At 42.4% G+C, this 19,726-nt stretch overlaps 1 protein-coding gene across 1 annotated transcript in view; it reads right to left on the bottom strand.

The window, feature by feature from the left end:
• The window catches only part of LOC126088426 (armadillo repeat-containing protein gudu), a 227,376-nt gene extending 209,135 nt beyond the window's left edge, over nt 1–18,241 (bottom strand). Inside the window, exon 1 of the mRNA XM_049906570.1 lies at nt 18,031–18,241. Coding sequence (XP_049762527.1) covers nt 18,031–18,241 — 211 coding nt within the window. The remainder of the gene's footprint in view (nt 1–18,030) is intronic.
• Nucleotides 18,242–19,726: the final 1,485 nt, after the last annotated feature.

Raw genomic sequence — 19,726 nt, 5'->3', positions numbered from 1 at the left:
ATCGTCGGGGAACCGAACGACTGGAAGAACGTTACGACTATTGTTTACAGAGACTCGGCGTCTGTGATAAAAAATAGTGTGATGTATCTGTGGCAGCATTCAATGAAAGTTACCTGGCTTGCCATAATAACTATACCTTACTTTTTGCAGTCCTGTCGTAATACATAGCCGGCCAATGTGACCGAGCGGTTCTAGGCGCTTCAGTCCGGAACCGCGCTGCTGCTACGGTCGCAGGTTCGAATCCTGACTCGGGCATGGATGTGTGTGATGTCCTTAGGTTAGTTAGGTTTAATTAGTTCTAGGTCTAGGGGACTGATGACCTCTGATGTTATGTCTCATAGTGCTTAGAGCCATTTAGAGACATTTCGTAATACATGTGGCACTCAGTATGGGTTTGTGGAACTGGCAGCCGCCTGAAAAACAGTATTTGTCCGTGTGTGTTGAGAAGTTCGTTGGATATGGTGTCACGAGCTAGGTTTGGCGGATGATACATTTATCGCGGAAGTTTCTGAAAACATAGTTTATACTGCCTACATTGTATCACACCATGAAATCACATCTCTCCTATATCCTCATGTCCTGAGCTTAGATTTTAGGACCGAAAAGTTTATATTGGCGGTGAATGCACTTATGGGTCAAAATATGACAAAAACACTAGATATAAAAAAAACTGACGCGATTAACCAAAACTGAAGAACATGTTCAAAGTGAATACTGTTTAAGTTAGAAAATAACTGAAATTTGTGCAGTACTCTAAAAACTCAATGTTAAACACATAAAAACAATGACAAGAGTGCCACTGGAATGCGAAAGTATAGGTCGTTGTCGAATGTAGTTGCAGTGAGTTGCAGTGATAACTCGATATCGATTTAATACTGGAAATATATATATATCGCTGTGTTGTTGTAATGAAATTGGATAATGTAGCATATGTTACCACATTATTCACGTTCTAAACTCATTCCAGTCCAAAAGCACTATAAAAAAATTAGAAATTACCTTTTTTCTTGAAGACAAGCTCACACTGCGCTAGACAGCTTTCTATAAGCAGATGCTTCCACCTGCTACGAACATGCAGAGTCGAAAACAAATGATACACTGAAAAACATATAGTTAGGGTATCTACAATCTGGCACAGCACGTGTAGTTTATCATAGAAAAAAGTAAATTTTGGATCTAGCGTGTGTGTTACATAAGGACCGTGAAGGACATCGGCGTGATTAGTGCGTCCATGAAGCTAAGGCTAATACACCTTGATTAGAAGAAAACGTTGTATATTTGTTTTACTAGTTGTCAAAACAGGCATTTTCTGCTGGTTGCTTTTTGTTGTACAATCAGAAAACCGAATGACTAATAAAAAAATTGTAAAACAGTAAAATAGACAACCCAGGGATACTCACCCACATTCGTAGATGAGCTTGTTGACGTATGCTGCACAAATTACTGGTCACCAAATTCTGCGCCATTGGTCTAGTTTAATATGAAAAAAAAAGGTCACGCCTTTCTGATGGAATGAAACCCTGCTGTCAGTGATATGTCAGTGGGATTTGGATATTAAACTCGGCTGGTCACTGATGTCCTTTCGAGTGTAGTAGCTTGTGTGCTGACATCATCTCTCACTCTCTTTACTTCGTTTCCATAGTCACCGTAAAGCACAAGCGTGACACTACACCGTACATGCATTCATCATAGTAGTCCATAATACGTAATCACACATCTGACGGTTCAGCTACTAATCGCAGAAGGGAAATGGCAAACCACATTCCCTCAAACCAGTCAAGGCGAACGCAGATTATTAGCTAACTAGTAGTAAGTGAATACAAATAGTATGTACACGCCAGTGTTACACGTGAAACAAATGAATCACAGTGGTGGCCAATTTTTGTTTCGTATTATATATGCCTGAGAAGTATGCGCGCCCCTGATCTAAGTTGACTCGAAATGTCCAGCTGATCATCTGTTTCACTTGTTTAAAGTTCGACGTACTCACAGATGGTTCAAATGGCTCTGAGCACTATGGGACTCAACTGCTGTGGTCATAAGTCCCCTAGAACTTAGAACTACTTAAACCTAACTAACCTAAGGACAGCACACAACACCCAGTCATCACGAGGCAGAGAAAATCCCTGACCCCGCCGGGAATCGAACCCGGGAACCCGGGCGTGGGAAGCGAGAACGCTACCGCACGACCACGAGATGCGGGCGTACTCACAGAATCACCGTGTACATGTAGAAGGACGAGTGTAAATTTTTGTTGTGGCATCTGGGGCAAAGTACCAGAACCTAAGGTAAAGTTCGATACCTGTATAACAGCTTACGTCAGTCAGCAGCCAGACGTACAAAAGGAACGGATGAGCAACTCGGTAAGACACGCAATGAACATAATTTATTTGAAAAAGATCACCATCCCGCCTAAGACTTTTTTTCATTCGAAACAACCACTTCATTTAATTGGTTATTATCAAATTTCACCACCTCACGCATTATCAAGCAACTGTACACAAAAAAATGCTTTATAAGCTTCCATACGTCAGCACAACAAATGGAAGCACATAAAGTTTTTTGTGTGTTAGTGGTCGATAATATTGAACATGACAAATCAACGCATATAATGATATTTTTATATGATAGTGCTTGATAATGTCCAAGACGGAAGGGGTGTGGGAGTGAGGGGGATTAGCTCGGTAACCACTGATCTAAAAAATTAACTGATGCCGTGGGCAAATGACTTCTTGTAAAGAAACTGAATGTGGCACTGAACCCATGCGTAAAGAAGACTAATGAATTTTAATTACTTCATGAGCTAGATAAATAACTTTAAATGTTGTAACATGTAAACAATGGGCACAAGACGAATTTATGGGAAACACTAGACAGCTTTCTGAAATCATGATTTTAAAGAGAGTTGCCAAATAAGGGACGTGAGTGTACGTCTCTCTAATTACTGTGACATACTGAATCAGTTGCGGGAATTATGAAAAAATAAATAAAAGGGCAAAAGATTAATTTATAGAAGAACAGCATATTCTTCTGTGAACGTGTAAGAGTGGGTACGAAATGAAGACAGGTTTTGACAAACAATTACGTACTTTTTATAACGCACTGAAACACACCGGAAATAGACAAACAGAATGAGAAACGAAAAAATCCACCTCTTGGTGAATCTCTTTCACTCAGATCATTAAGCTCACACAAGAACCTACCAGTTTACGGGTAAGAGGAAAGAAAAATTATTAATTTTCTATAATAAACTAGTTCGAATGTTTCTAAACTGGACACTTTTAATTCGTTTCAGGACACGGTTGACAGTTAAGCTAGCAGAAAATTGGAATGTAGTGTCAACTAAAAGTTATAACGCACATTACGTGTGAAATGAAGAACGTCCTTATCTGTAAATGAAGACATAACACTTCGAAACTCTTTAGTGGAAAAAAGAAACTACAAAAGTGGTGACAGAGTGCAGTTCAGCGTGAAATTGTGTTTTGTATTCTCAGACTTTTTCAAACTATTGTTCGTAATATGTTTAGTGAAATAACAATTTAACTATGACCTTGAAGGGCATTTTAGAGCTAGAAAAGTACGAAGTCTTACATAGCCCTTCTAATATTTAAATATACTTCAGTATGATGACAGGAGTATAAAATCAAAATGTGTCAAACTAGAATTAACTCTGCGTGTATTCGAAAGATCGTAAGGCTGTGCTGATACTTGGAAGCAATGTGCCGCAGAAGTGGGCGTAATCTGAGAAGCAACAGCCTCGCGAGTTGACATCACCATGGTAACGAATTCTCAACGCACTTACCGCATGGCTGATACGTGGCGACGGCTGTGTGCTCACAAGCGGTGAAGCCGCGGGTTCCGAACAGCTGCTTACGGAATCGTGGACTAGTTTCTTGTGTTGTGTAGCTTAGATCTGAGCTCTATCGTGCATTATGCCTGTCTCCAGCGGACTATCGATCAAACAAACCGCACCAGACGTGCATAACGTGATGAATGCAGCGGAGCAGGGAAAGAGAAAAAAGAAACTGCTTCGACCCGAAGGCTTTACGACTAGTGATGGAAGAGTTACATCACGCACGGGAGGAAGCGTGATTTATGTCTGCATTCTAAAGTCTCAAAGCAGGGTTCAAGCCACCAGATTGCTAAGGCAGAAAACAGCATCTACAAAGAGCAAACTTACGGACGCCTTGCAGAATCTGCTACTGCTCTATCGATCCAACTTTTTGCCAGTGTCTCCAACGCTTAAGACTTTAAGAGTCTCCAGCGAGATTAATTATCGAAGATGACACTTACCAAGTCATAAGCGTGACAAATTATGTTTCAAATGACATGAATTACTGACAGTGCTTCTGTAGCCACATCTGCATTTAATTTTCTTGCCTGCTTTACAAGCAAATTGTATTGTCTCGTCAAATTATACATAATATATCGTAAATAAAATGAAAATAAAAATCAGTTTTAAGCACGCTGCTACAACGTGAAACGCAATAATCCGCAGAATCCAGATCCCAGTAGAAGTGTTCCATAACCCGCCATTCACTATTAGCGATGCTGAAGTTAAAGATTTTAACTGTTGCACACCCTGACAAAAAGATGGCTTGAAAGAGTACGAACGCATATCGCAGGAGGACTGTGAGCCGCATTTCTTATTATATGTTGCCGGCTTAGTTCAGTTCTTATTTCACGGATGTACTTAGTGTAGAAAGACGAACTATAATTGCCTTGTGTGAGCGACGCAATTTGTATAAAAAAGGCAGCTACCAGATATGCTTCAAACACGTTTGTATTACAGACTGCTTTTCTTTGTTTGGAAATGGGAAAAATATGCATTATGTTGCTGAGAGAACTTTACAGTAAATTAACAGTGTAGTTCGCTCAGTCAATACAGTACATATTTTTTGTTATTTCCAAACAAATAAAAACAGTCTGCAAAGAAACATGCAGCATGTTTAATAGCTAGCAATGCAGGGGTCGCGTATAGGGTAATTAAAAGTTATACCTGCGGACGTGAACCGACGTAGACGCCCTACACATGTAGTCGTTTTGTATTACACCATCATTATGTGTTCTGTTTTATATTCGGCATTTGTTCTCTCTCAAGTGTGTGCTTCTAATGTGTAAAACTCAGCATCTGACCGAACAGCAGCAAAATAAGCGGATTTCATGCATAATAAGTGCAACACTTTAATATTTGCTTCTGCTTTTATGCTGAATCTAAAAATTTGGCAAGAAATAAACGCCTCGAGACCGTAAAAAAAGTATTAAAGTACGTACATTTCCACATACCCTCGGACTGATAATTAGTGAGTGCAGCACAGCATAAGGGACGTGGGTCATATAAAATTACACACATCAAAAAAGCCTCATTAGAAGTAGAAAAAAATTTGAAAAACGTCGTTTGGTTCCATGCAAGTGACTGTACGTAAACCCATCGAGCTATTTGAGTCTCACAACCAATACAAAAATTACTAGCGTGCAGAGGAGGAGTCTCAACTACTGCCGCTATGGATAAATGACATAAGTCGTTATTTGCCTTGGGAGACAATCCGCACTGTGATGGTTGTTAGAATAATGAAAAAAGACAAACTAACATTCCGTTCACGGCTGTTATTTAGAATTTCATAGAGCAGCAGTTTTTCTTTTAAGAGTTCCCACTGGAATTTTATGCAGTGTATCGTGATTTATAATCCATTCCTTCGTCAACGATGAAGAAGGAAACATTTCCCAGGTCAAGGCCAACTGGTAGATATAGTAATTTGTGACTGCCCACAAGCTTTCGAGTCAGTACCACACCAACACTTGTTAAAGAAAGTATGAATGAAATTAAGTTTGTGACAATTTGAATGATTTCTTGGTGGGGAAGACGCTGCATGTTGTTTTAGTGGGAAACTCATCGACAGGTTCTCCAGAGACATGTATGCAGACCCTTACACTAATCCTCAATTCAGAGAATGCTGATAAAATAGTTCCACACTTAGCATTCATTTAAAACTGCTCGCACGAAGAAAGATCCGTACCTAAAGACTGGGAGGTTGCATAGGTAACACCAGCGTCTCGTCGAATTAAAGCCCAGTATTACTGACGAGGATTTGCAGTAGGATTTTGGAACATAAACTGTTTTCTAACATAGTGAATTACCTCGAAGAAAACGATCTATTGACAAATAATGAGCATGAGTTGAGAAAATATCGTTATTGTGAAACACCTGTAGCTTTTTATTCATCCGAGGTAATGAGTGCTATCAGCAGGGGATCTCAGATTGATTCCACGTGTCTAGATTTTCAGCAGACTTTTGACAGCGTTCCTCACAAGCGACTTCTAACCAATTTGCGTGTCTACGAAGTATCGTCTCAGTTGTGTGACTGGATTTGTGATTTGCTGTCACTTCCCAAGGAAGTGTGATACGCCCTCCGTTGTTCCTGATCTACATAAACGATTTAGGAGACAATCTGAACAGACATCTTAGATTGTTTGCATATGATTCTGTAATTCTCATAAACTCATCAGAAGATCAAAACCAATTGCAAAATGATTTAGACAAGATATCTGTATGGTGCGAAAAGTGGCAATTGACTCTAAATAATGAAGAGTGTGAAGTCATCCACATGAGTGCTAAAAGGAATCCGCTAAATTTCAGTTATACGATAAATCAGACAAATCTAAAGGCTGTCAATTTAACTAAATACTTAGGGATTACAATCAATTTAACTGGAATGATCACATGGATAATATTATGGGCAAAGCGAACCAAAGACTAGGTTTTATCGCAGTACACTTTGAAGTTGTAACAAGTCTACTAAAGTGACTACAGTACGCTTGTCCATTCTCTCCTGCGTGTTATGAGATCCCCATCAGATAGGATTGATGGTGGACATAGCTGAGAGACTGACAGTTCGTTCTGTATTATCTCGAAATAGGAGAGACAGTGTCACAGATATAATACGCGAGTTTGAGTGGCAGTCACTAAAACAAAGGGTCTTTCGTTGCGGCTGTTTCTTTTTATTTTTTTTTTTCAAGAAATTTCAATCGCTAACTTCCTACTTTGAAACTGAAAATATTTTGTCATTGATCGCCTACATACGGAGAAATTATCATTATAATAAAATAAGAGAAGTCAGAGCTCACCCGGAAGGATTTAAGTGTTCGCTTTTCCTGCGCGCTATTCGAGAATGAAACGGTAGAGCAATAACTTGAAAATGGTCGATGAACCCTTTTCCAGCACGTATGTGTGAGCTGCAGAGCAGTCATGTAGATGCAGAAGTAACCTCAGAATTTTCACAGCATTATCTATAATGGAGTTGGATCTGGAAAAAGTGCGCAAACTTCCAGATAGATCTTAACAAGATTTCAAAGTGGTACAGAGACTCGCAAACTGCTTTAAATTTTAGAAATATACAATTGTGAGGTTAGAAAAAGGAAAAACGTAGTATTCTACGACTATATCAGTGAGTCACAAGTGGGACCAGTCAACTAGTACAAATACCTGGATGTAACAACTTGTGGGGATATGAACCCAAAAGTTCAAATAGGCTCACTCGTAGGTAAACCACCACGCAAGCTATGGTTCATTGGTAGGATACTGGAGAAATGCAGTTGGGATGAAATAGAGCGATCCATTGCGTGTGGGACTCACCCCAAATAGGATTAACAGGGGATATCGAACGTACACAAAAAAGAGCGGCGAATGGTCACAGTATTGTTCGTATCATGAAAGAGCGTTACGAAATTGATAAAGAACTTTAGAAGCGCTAGAAGGCAGACATTAACTATATCATGAAAGCCTACTAACAAAGCTTCAAAAATTAGTATTAAGTGAGGAATCCAGCAATATGCTAGAACCCCCTACATATCTCTCCCGTAGAGACCATAGAGGTAATTGATACATCTGACTGCCTAATCATTAGAAGTTTGTTTCCGAAAATGGACATGCTTGAAGTATCTATGTTAGCGTTGTTGGAAATGGATGGAGAAAATATGAATTTATGGGCGGTTAACATGCTGGAAAGAGTGTTTTAAAATATATTGTTCCTTCCTATACGAAATATTATTGACAACAAAATTGATCACGCAGATATATTTTCGAACATTTTTGAGAAGTTAAAACTCTAAGCACCCCAAACAACTGCAACAGATGTGTGTATTTCGAAAACAATACGCTGCCAAATAGTTTATTCAGGTATACTAAATCAGATGGCCAGAGTTTAAAGTTTTTCGAGAGATTCTTATTCCCATCCATACCTTTGCACTTAGGTGCCCTACCACTCTTAAACTCTGACATACCATTTCCTGACATTTTATTTCAACAAATCAAAGTAAAAACACCACATATTTGGCAGATGTTTAATGTGCCAGTGTTTTGAATATTTATGAAATGCTTTCGCAAACTGCGACTACGATTGTACAACGCCTCCACGATTTACTAGTAACAAATGAAAATTTGTGCCGGACTGTGACTCAAACCCAGATTTATCGCTTTATGCGAGCGATCGACTTAACGCTTTGGCTAGTCGTGCACAACTCACATCCACACCCTAACTTCCTTACGACCTAATGTCTAAGTCCCATAGTGATCGCGTATAAATTGTATGTTTGATGCATCTGGAAGAACATTGTTTTGCAAATTGAATTGCTTTGGCAAGAAAACAGTAGGACAGTGTCTGTATAGTTCGGTGCAATGTTCCACGTACACTAATTTTTCCCTCTATAACAGTATCACACAGAAAAATCACATACACTATGTATTCATGTCTCTAATAACGAAACTGCAACACTTGTTGTTGTTGTTGTGGTCTTCAGTCCTGAGACTGGTTTGATGCAGCTCTCCATGCTACTCTATCCTGTGCAAGCTTCTTCATCTCCCAGTACCTACTGCAACCTACATCCTTCTGAATCTGCTTGGTCTCCCCCTACGACTTTTACCCTCCACGCTGCCCTCCAATACTAAATTGGTGATCCCTTGATGCCTCAGAACATGTCCTACCAACCGATCCCTTCTTCTGCTCAAGTTGTGCCACAAACTTCTCTTCTGCCCAATCCTATTCAATACTTCCTCATTAGTTATGTGATCTACCCATCTAATCTTCAGCATTCTTCTGTAGCACCACATTTCGAAAGCTTCTATTCTCTTATTGTCCAAACTATTTACCGTCCATGTTTCACTTCCATACATGGCTACACTCCATACAAATACTTTCAGAAATGACTTCCTGACACTTAAATCTATACTCGATGTTAACAAATTTCTCTTCTTCAGAAACGCTTTCCTTGCCATTGCCAGTCTACATTTTATATCCTCTCTACTTCGACCATCATCAGTTATTTTGCTCCCCAAATAGCAAAACTCCTTTACTACTTTAAGTGTCTCATTTCCTAATCTAATACCCTCAACATCACCCGACTTAATTCGACTACATTCCATTATTCTCCTTTTGGTTTTGTTGATGTTCATCTTATATCCTCCCTTCAAGACACCATCCATTCCGTTCAACTGCTCTTCCAAGTCCTTTGCTGTCTCTGACAGAATTACGATGTCATCGGCGAACCTCAAAGTTTTTATTTCTTCTCCATGGATTTTAATACCTACCCAGAATTTTTCTTTTGTTTCCTTTACTGCTTGCTCAATATACAGATTGAATAACATCGGGGAGAGGCTACAACCCTGTCTTACTCCCTTCCCAACCACTGCTTCCCTTTCATGTCCCTCGACTCTTATAACTGCCATCTGGTTTCTGTACAAATTGTAAATAGCCTTTCGCTCCCTGTATTTTACCCCTGCCACCTTTAGAATTTGAAAGAGAGTATTCCAGTCGACATTGTCAAAAGCTTTCTCTAAGTCTACAAATGCTAGAAACGTAGGTTTGCCTTTCCTTAATCTTTCTTCTAAGATAAGTCGTAAGGTCAGTATTGCCTCACGTGTTCCAGTATTTCTACGGAATCCAAACTGATCTTTCCCGAGGTCGGCTTCTACTAGTTTTTCCATTCGTCTGTAAGGAATTCGTGTTAGTATTTTGCAGCTGTGACTTATTAAACTGATTGGTCGGTAATTTTCACATCTGTCAACACCTGATTTCTTTGGGATTGGAACTATTATATTCTTCTTGAAGTCTGAGAGTATTTCGCCTGTTTCATACATCTTGCTCACCAGATGGTAGAGTTTTGTCAGGACTGGCTCTCCCAAGGCCGTCAGTAGTTCCAATGGAATGTTGTCTACTCCGGGGGCCTTGTTTCGACTCAGGTCTTTCAGTGCTCTGTCAAACTCTTCACGCAGTATCGTATCTCCCATTTCATCTTCATCTACACCCTCTTCCATTTCCATAATATTGTCCTCAAGTGCATCGCCCTTGTATACACCCTCTATATACTCCTTCCACCTTTCTGCTTTCCCTTCTTTGCTTAGAACTGGGTTTCCATCTGAGCTCTTGATGTTCATACAAGTGGTTCTCTTATCTCCAAAAGTCTCTTTAATTTTCCTGTAGGCAGTATCTATCTTACCCCTAGTGAGATACGCCTCTACATCCTTACATTTGTGCTCTAGCCATCCCTGCTTAGCCATTTCGCACTTCCTGTCGATCTCATTTTTGAGACGTTTGTATTCCTTTTTGCCTGCTTCATTTACAGCATTTTTATATTATCTCCTTTCATCAATTAAATTCAATATTTCTTCTGGTACCCAAGGATTTCTACTAGCCCTCGTCTTTTTACCTACTCGATCCTCTGCTGCCTTCACTACTTCATCCCTCAAAGCTACCCATTCTTCTTCTACTGTATTTCTTTCCCCCATTCCTGTCAATTGTTCCCTTATGCTCTCCCTGAAACTCTGTACAACCTCTGGTTCTTTCAGTTATCCAGGTCCCATCTCCTTAAGTTCCCACCTTTTTGCAGTTTCTTCAGTTTTAATCTACAGGTCATAACCAATAGATTGTGGTCAGAGTCCACATCTGCCCCTGGAAATGTCTTACAATTTAAAACCTGGTTCCTAAATCTCTGTCTTACCATTATATAATCTATCTGATACCTTTTAGTGTCTCCAGGGTTCTTCCATGTATACAACCTTCTATACACTGCAACACTTACATAACGCATTTTCTGTTACCGACACAATTCTTTTTACATTACACTTAGATCAGTAAAATCTTTAAAATTACCCGTTCCCATTTTGATATTTTTGTAGGCCTCCATCCTACCCCTTACTTTGCGAATAATGACAATTGCGAATATGGACAATAATCATGTGTGGAATGGAATGACAAGGAAAATTTGAGCCGTACCGGGACCCGAACCTGTATTGCCGCTTATCCCGAGCGGTCGCCTTACCATGTGGCTATCCATGAACGACTCACGGCTACACCGGAACTTTCATTTGCCGTGAACCACACATGTATGACTTTTACATCCACTATGTATATTCTCGTACACTGAGACGTTTTACTTGCAGGTCGTTTGTCCGGCGTCGGTGGATAAATACGATATTGCATGCATGTCCAAAGGAACTTTGCATCGTAATTCAGAATTACACGGGCACTGTAAATTCGTGTTTGTCAAACGACACCGGGCAAGCGACTTTCCATTAAATGTCCCATCTATACGAGAATATACGTAGTGAATACGTGAATACGGGTTGTGCACACGTGGTTGACGACATGTGGAAGTTTGGGTGGAGCTGTGCATCGCGCACGGATAGCCAAATGGTAAGGCGACAGCTCGCGATAAGCGAGAAATAGGAGTTCGATTTCCGGTCCGCCACAAATTTTCATTGTCATCATTCCATTCTATAGCTAGTGCTTGTCCATATTCGAAATTGCGAATACATTTAACGTATTTGATAAGGAATCTAGTCGCCGCAGAGCCTCTTCCCCAAAGGAACTTTGCATCGTAATTCAGAATAACATAGGCACTGCAATATCGCATTTACATTACGAGTTCAGAAAATTATCCAGGCGAGTAAACTACATTGCGCAACAAAATTAAAGGATCATATATTCGAAACTCCATAATTATCTCTTGTTGCGACGTATAAGTTTGAAATTTCACTCAAAGTTAGCAACAACCATCCTCTGTTATTGTGCAAAAGCGTGGCACCCTGACAAGTCACCCACGGGCTCGGTGACGCTACGAACGGCAAGGTGTCGACACATACAAAAACAAAGGCCGTAGCTGAGAAGTTTATGTGAGGCGTGGGATGGGTTAATGACGTCACTTCGTAACCAAATTTCAGTACAATTCTGCCCAACGCCATCGTGTACATGTCAGCGATCAGAAGGTCATCACAACCTCTCGTTCCCTCATTTCAACCCTTCTCTTAACGCGTCTGCGATAGAGGTCAGAATTGCGACATCCAGCGTTGAAATAACGAGGTTTCCTTGCTGGTGACTGAGAGAGACATTTCAGACACTCCGCCGCTGAGTCGACAGGAAAAGCCTTCAGGAGGTGGTAGAGACTTGGTCAATGACACCACCCTTCCTCTTGGAATGTTGATTCCCACATTTTTCGCGGTCGAAAATGTCGGGTCACAGAGCAGTTAACAACAGGACGATGACCTCGACTACGTTCCACACTGCTGCCACCCCGTGAGCGATGCAAACCTACTCTGAGGACATCGCGGGGCTGCAGCTCCAGTGAATGTGGTCTGCTACCTTTGGACAGTAGTGCCACGTTCAGTGTGGTTCAGTGATCTCTATACAACCTGGATGTAGAAGTCTGGTCTCTGAGTATAGAACTGCAGCGTGTCTGCAAATACACGTGCTTTGCACCGTCCGCCATATTGTAGTTTGGGAAACAAATTTCCATCGGTCTGCATGTGACTCAGAATTGCAGACTGATTCCTGAGAGGAATTGAAAAGTATTTTCTTTTCGTGTTCTAGTGACATTTACTGGCAGCCATGTTGTAGTTTGGCAAGAAACGGAATATAAGCATCTATGGCTGGCACGATCAGAAAGCTTAAGTTCAACATCCAGGTAGCATAGAGATCACTGGTGTGGTTGCAGCCGCACGATCTCCTTACAACAGGGTTGAATCGCCCAAGGGATGGCAGCAGTGTCGGACTTTGTCAAGACCGTTGTCCTTTTACTCATCGCACGGCGAACTGTCATTTTGTACCGCGAAATATGTCGGAATCAACGCCCCAAGGGAAGGGGTGGTTTCATTGGAATCTTTGTCACCTCCTGCGAGCTTTCCGTGTCGGTTCTGAGTGGCGGAGTCTGAAATGCAGGGTGTCCCAAAAAGAATGACCCGATTTTAAATATAATTATTTATTAGGAAGAATGACTGTTGCCAGCTTTCAACTGCGAAGCGCTAACAGCTACAGGCGAAAACAGTAGCTCTCCACAGAGCTGTGACACAGAGACTTTTACAAAACAGCGTCACGTAATTATTTGTAGCAGGAGTGTGGAGCTGCTGCGCCCCACTCACTCCAAATGCCAGGGATCAGCCTACGCCAACTCAGCTATAAACAGGCAGATCCATCTTACGAGGTGCATTCAAGTTCTAAGGCCTCCGATTTTTTTTCTAATTAACTACTCACCCGAAATCGATGAAACTGGCGTTACTTCTCGACGTAATCGCCCTCCTGCAGACGTACACATTTTTCACAACGCTGACGCCATGATTCGATGGCAGCGGCGAAGGCTCCTTTAGGAGTCTGTTTTGACCACTGGAAAATCGCTGAGGCAATAGCAGCACGGCTGGTGAATGTGCGGCCACGGAGAGTGTCTTTCACTGTTGGAAAAAGCCCAAAGTCACTAGGAGCCAGGTCAGGTGAGTAGGGAGCATGAGGAATCACTTCAAAGTTATTATCACGAAGAAACTGTTGCGTAACGTTAGCTCGATGTGCGGGTGCGTTGTCTTGGTGAAACAGCACACGCTCAGCCCTTCCCGGACGTTTTTGTTGCAGTGCAGGAAGGAATTTGTTCTTCAAAACATGCACCTGTTACCGTAGTGCCCTTTGGAACGCAATGGGTAAGGATTACGCCCTCGCTGTCCCAGAACATGGACACCATTTTTTCAGCACTGGCGGTTACCCGAAATTTTTTTGGTGGCGGTGAATCTGTGTGCTTCCATTGAGCTGACTGGCGCTTTGTTTCTGGATTGAAAAATGTCATCCACGTCTCATCCATTGTCACAACCGACGAAAAGAAAGTCCCATCCATGCTGTCGTTGCGCGTCAACATTGCTTGGCAACATGCCACACGGGCAGCCACGTGGTCATCCGTCAGCATTCGTGGCACCCACCTGGATGACACTTTTCGCATTTTCAGGTCGTCATGCAGGATTGTGTGCACAGAACCCACAGAAATGGCAACTCTGGAGGCGATCTGTTCAACAGTCATTCGGCGATCCCCCAAAACAATTCTCTCCACTTTCTCGATCATGTCGTCAGACCGGCTTGTGCGAGCCCGAGGTTGTTTCGGTTTGTTGTCACACGATGTTCTGCCTTCATTAAACTGTCGCACCCACGAATGCACTTTCGACACATCCATAACTCCATCACCACATGTCTCCTTCAACTGTCGATGAATTTCAATTGGTTTCACACCACGCAAATTCAGAAAACGAATGATTGCACGCTGTTCAAGTAAGGAAAATGTCGCCATTTTAAGTATTTAAAACAGTTCTCATTCTCGCCGCTGGCGGTAAAATTCCATCTGCCGTACGGTGCTGCCATCTCTGGGATGTATTGACAATGAACGCGGCCTCATTTTAAAACAATGCACATGTTTCTATCTCTTTCCAGTCCGGAGAAAAAAAATCAGAGGCCTTAGAACTTGAATGCACCTCGTATAACTAATCCAGGTCCTACAACAAAGTCTATACACAGCTAAGACTGTATTCCATGGGTACCGCTGCACTTTCATGTAGACTGATATTTAGCCTAACAATAAGTGCCTCTTCTCCTGAGGCTCGTCCTGCATGTCTGCAGCCTGCTTCCACAAGGAGGCCCTCCACACTGTAAATCGCGGATTTTGATGAGCTTCAAAGATGTTGTAGAGGCACCCACCCTGAGTACCTGGCTGTCCGGTTTTTTAGCGACGGGCCTTGGTTTTTCAGAAAACCGATTTTGAAGGTCATTGCGTACTTTATATACCCATTATATGACGTACATCCCGAGCAAGTAAGCGAAGCTCAGCGGTGCAGGCACGGTAACTCAGCGTGTTCGGTCAGAGGGTTTGCCAGAATGGTAACTCAGCGTGTTCGGTCAGAGGGTTTGCCGTCACGGAAGCTCAGCATGTTCGGTCAGAGGGTTTGCCGGCATGGTAGTTCAGCGTGTTTGGTCAGAGGGTTTGCCAGCACAGTAGTTCAGTGTGTTTGGTCAGAGGGTTTGCCAGCACAGTAGTTCAGTGTGTTTGGTCAGAGGGTTTGCCGGCACGGTAGTTCAGCGTGTTTGGTCAGAGGGTTTGCTGGCATGGTAACTCAGCGTGTTGGGTCAGAGAGCCGGCTGGTCTCTGTAACAAAAAAACTGAGTGAAAGGATCAACAACGAACTTCAACGGATGTCATGTGGCGTCCGCTACGACCAAATTCAACGAAAAAAAGGGTTAGTTGCCTTTGTAATAAATAAAAAACTGAGTTAATGGATCAAAGACGAACTGAAATGGGTGTCATCGGACGCCCACCCCAAACAGATGCAACGAACGAAAACGAACAAAATGAAATTAAACAAAAAAAGATGTGAAAGGTGATGGCTACCGCGTTCGAATCCTACACTTGTACTTTTATTTTCTTTCAAAATCGATCGGATTTTTCAGTTTTATTTCAAAGAATATCAACAAACAGTGTAAGGTGTGCGAAATTATAAAGATATATTCAGTTATTAATTTTTTCTAATATTCATTCCGTTTGTGGTTTGCGTCCGCAGCTCGTGGTCGTGCGGTAGCGTTCTCGCTTCCCGCGCCCGGGTTCCCGTGTTCGATTCACGGCGGGATCAGTGATTTTCTCTGCCTCGTGATGACTGGGTGTTGTGTAATGTCCTTAGGTTAGTTAAGTTTAAGTAGTTCTCAGTTCTAGGGGACTGATGACCATAGATGTTAAGTCCCATAGTGCTCAGAGCCATTTAGTTTGTGGTTTGCAGGTGGAGTTCCAAATGTTCGTACAACAGTCGCTTCTTGTATTATCTAAAATCTATCTCCGCCCATTATCGTCCCCTCTCCCGTGAATACCGATAGCCGTAACGGGAACCCCGGCTCCCAGTTAGGCCAATGAAGATGCGAGTTGCATTCCTTTACGTTCGCTTCTAACTACAGCGTCAGTTGCTCGTAATGCGTCTCTAGTGCCATGCGTTTGAAAAATTCTGTGAAAGTATTTTCGCAGTAGTGCAGCCAGAAGAAAATCCACAAGTAGAGAAGCTGAACGAAGATTCAAAAGGCGAAATCACAAAATGCCATTAAATAAGCCGATAATCTACTCCGCGAGCAGGATTCGAACACGGTACCTCCAGCCCGGTAGCCGTGAACCTCTATCGCTGCGCTACACTGACTGTCGGAATGTATGTAATGTTACGGTATACAAAGTGTGCAATGAATTTCAAAATCGATTTTCTCAAAAACCAAGGCCCATCGCTAAGAAACCGGATAGCCAGATACTCAGGGTAAGAGCCTCTACAACATATTTGAAGCGCATCAAAATCTGTGATTTACAGTCTTGAGGGTCCCCTTCTTAGCGTGAAATACCCATTCTCGTTTTGAACAGGCTGGCGTTTCTATCACCTCTAAGTGCTCAGTTTTGAAATCGGCCAATATGCGACCACTTTATCCCCTTCCATATACGAGGCTTCTCTGCCTTGTAGTACAAGTAATATTAATTTAACTTTTTATACCCGAGACGCACGTATCTCTCAACCGTTTTAATCCCAATAACAGATAATTTTTTTGTAACTTTTCACAAAATTGACGTACATCATCATAGTAAGCAACGAATAAAAGAAGAAATTGGAAAAAAGTAAACAATAAATTGTTTTAAGGGATGGTTTCACTTTGGAACCACTGGGACGTACAGTTTATAGCCATCCATTATTTTATGAGATACATCTGAAATCAATTTCGCGGCGTCTAGTGGTTAGCGTTGCTGCCTTTGTGTCACGGCTCACGGGTTCGATTCCCAGCCAGGTCGCCCACTATCTCTACACGAGGACTGGGTGTTTGTGTTGTTCTCATCATTTCATCATTCGGGAAAATGGTGAGACTGGACTGTGAAAAGACTGGGACTTTGTATGGGCGCTGATAACCGAGTCGTCGAGCGTCCCACAAACCTAACATCATCATCATCATCATCATCATCATCATCATCATCATCGTCATCCAGCATTGAATACAACACACATCGTTCTCCCTCCATCCGTAGCTACAGTGCATACCCGTAGAACATATTCGTACATGTAGGACTTTGGGATCCTTTGCACTGCCGGGCAACGCCCACTCTTCAAGTCCTACTGTCACCAGCTATCCGACAGATCTAGGCTTCAGTAGATTTTCCTCAGGATCTAAGTTGGCCGGTACATTTCTTAGCCAAACTCATCCTAGGACAACTCGGAAACAAAAATGCCGAATGACAACGACGCTATGCTTGAAATGCAATTTCCCATCGCAGACTTCAAAGGTTGGCTTCTCTCTCCCGTTACATGAACGATTCTGACTCCTGATATCGGCAACATCGGTATAGGCCCTCTTCTATCAGGAAGGTATACGTACCTTCCGATACGACCGATCAATCGCTTCCAGAATCTGAAACATCAAACAGTTCTCTATCTTGAGTCAGCACTGGTGCTACAGGTTGGTACTTCTCAGTGGCATCCGTCTCGTCTTCCAACAACATAGCTTCGCGCACCTCTCGTGGTAACTTAGCGTCTGACGGCCCTTTAAATCCTGTAGTTTCTTAACGAAACCTTCCAGAAACTACCCCTCGTTTCCCATTAATCGCGGTGCAGGCTCTTGTACTGTGTTCTGGACGTTCGATCCTGCTCCTCCATCTAACTCAGCCACACGCACACGCTGGTTACCGGGCTCATTTTGGCCCCTCACGCATACTTACTCATTTTCATACCTTGAGGACGATCCCCGTGACCGACATCATTTCTTCGGGCTGCATCTGCCTCTTTCGTAGGCTGGCCAGTGTCCGATTCTACCACGGGACGGGGCGGTCCATTTCCTACACCAAGAGCATCAAGATTGTCTTGGGCGCTCTGTATACTTTCTGTATCTCCCCTTGGTACCAATATCAAATATTCCGACACATCTTCAGGCAGTTCCATCATCATTAAAGTGGGCAATTCCTCTGGTCAAAATGGCTCTGATAAATACGAATTTTACTCGATGTATCGATACACCCTTAGGTATCATAAAAATGTATTTATGTATGTACGTTCCAAATCCCCTCCTAAATTACAAGCTTGGTATCCCTATCACTTACGGTCTGGAAAGAATCACTCTGCTGGTAAGAACCACCTACCTCCCAGAGAGATGGGGATGAGTGTGGAAACGCGTTGTAGCCCTTAGCATGCGAACACCTATACTTTAATTGTCTAGAATTTGAGAATGGGAGCACTTAGTCATTTGAAACAAACTTTACTAATAGTGTCAAACCTTTACGAAACTTCTTCCCCCACGATAGGTGAAAGAAAAAAGTTCATCGCTTTTTTTCGCAGTTCATGTAGTAAAATTTCCGAATCAGGCGTGACGTTTTAATTTATTACTTCTTTACTACTTGCTCTATTCGTGACACATCTTGCGTACAGTATTCACGTATACCACTGAATGAACCTGGAGAATTATATATAACTGTACGATACACAGTAATGACGTCATAAATACTGAGCTGGGTGAAAAATTGCCGCATCGTGCACGGCGTGTAATCTATTACTTTTTTCTACCAACTCTATTCACAACAAATTTCACAGACGGTTTTCGCATACTTCACTGACTACGCAAGCAAAATTGTATCATTGTATGACATTAGGTCAGCAAAAGACATCAAAATCACTGAGCGACGTGAAAACGAAACTGCAGGGCGAAATCCGCTAGAGGTACAGATGAAATATGTATATGAACACGTACACTACTCGCCATTAAAGTTGCTACACCACGAAGATGTGCTACAGACGCGAAATTTAACCGACAGGAAGAAGATGCTGTGATATGCAAATGATTAGCTATTCAGAGCATTCACACAAGGTTGGCGCCGGTGGCGGCACCTACAACGTGCTGACATGAGGAAAGTTTCCAACCGATTTCTCATACACAAACAGCAGTTGACCCGCGTTGCCTGGTGAAACGCTGTTGTGATGCCTCGTGTAAGGAGGAGAAATGCGTACCATCACGTTTCCGACTCTGATAAAGATCGGATTGTAGCCTATCGCGATTGCGGTTTATCGTATGGCGACATTGCTCCTCGCGTTGGTCGAGATCCAATGACTGTTAGCAGAATATGGAATCGGTGGGTTCAGGAGGATAATACGGAACGCCGTGATGGATCCCAACGGCCTCGTATCACTAGCAGTCGAGATGACAGGCTTCTTATCCGCATGGCTGTAACGGATCGTGCAGCCACGTCTCGATCCCTGAGTCAACAGTGGGGACGTTTGCAAGACAACAACCATCTACACGAACAGTTCGACGACGTTTGCGGCAGCATGGACTATCAACTCGGAGACCATGGCTTCGGTTACTCTTGACGCTGCATCACAGACAGGAGCGCCCGCGATGGTGTACTCAACGACGAACCTGGGTGCACGACTGGCAGA

Source organism: Schistocerca cancellata, chromosome 6 (genome assembly GCF_023864275.1).
Source record: "Schistocerca cancellata isolate TAMUIC-IGC-003103 chromosome 6, iqSchCanc2.1, whole genome shotgun sequence".
In the NCBI taxonomy this organism is placed as follows: Eukaryota; Metazoa; Arthropoda; class Insecta; order Orthoptera; family Acrididae; genus Schistocerca; species Schistocerca cancellata.
This window is presented reverse-complemented; position numbering and strand designations above follow the sequence as displayed.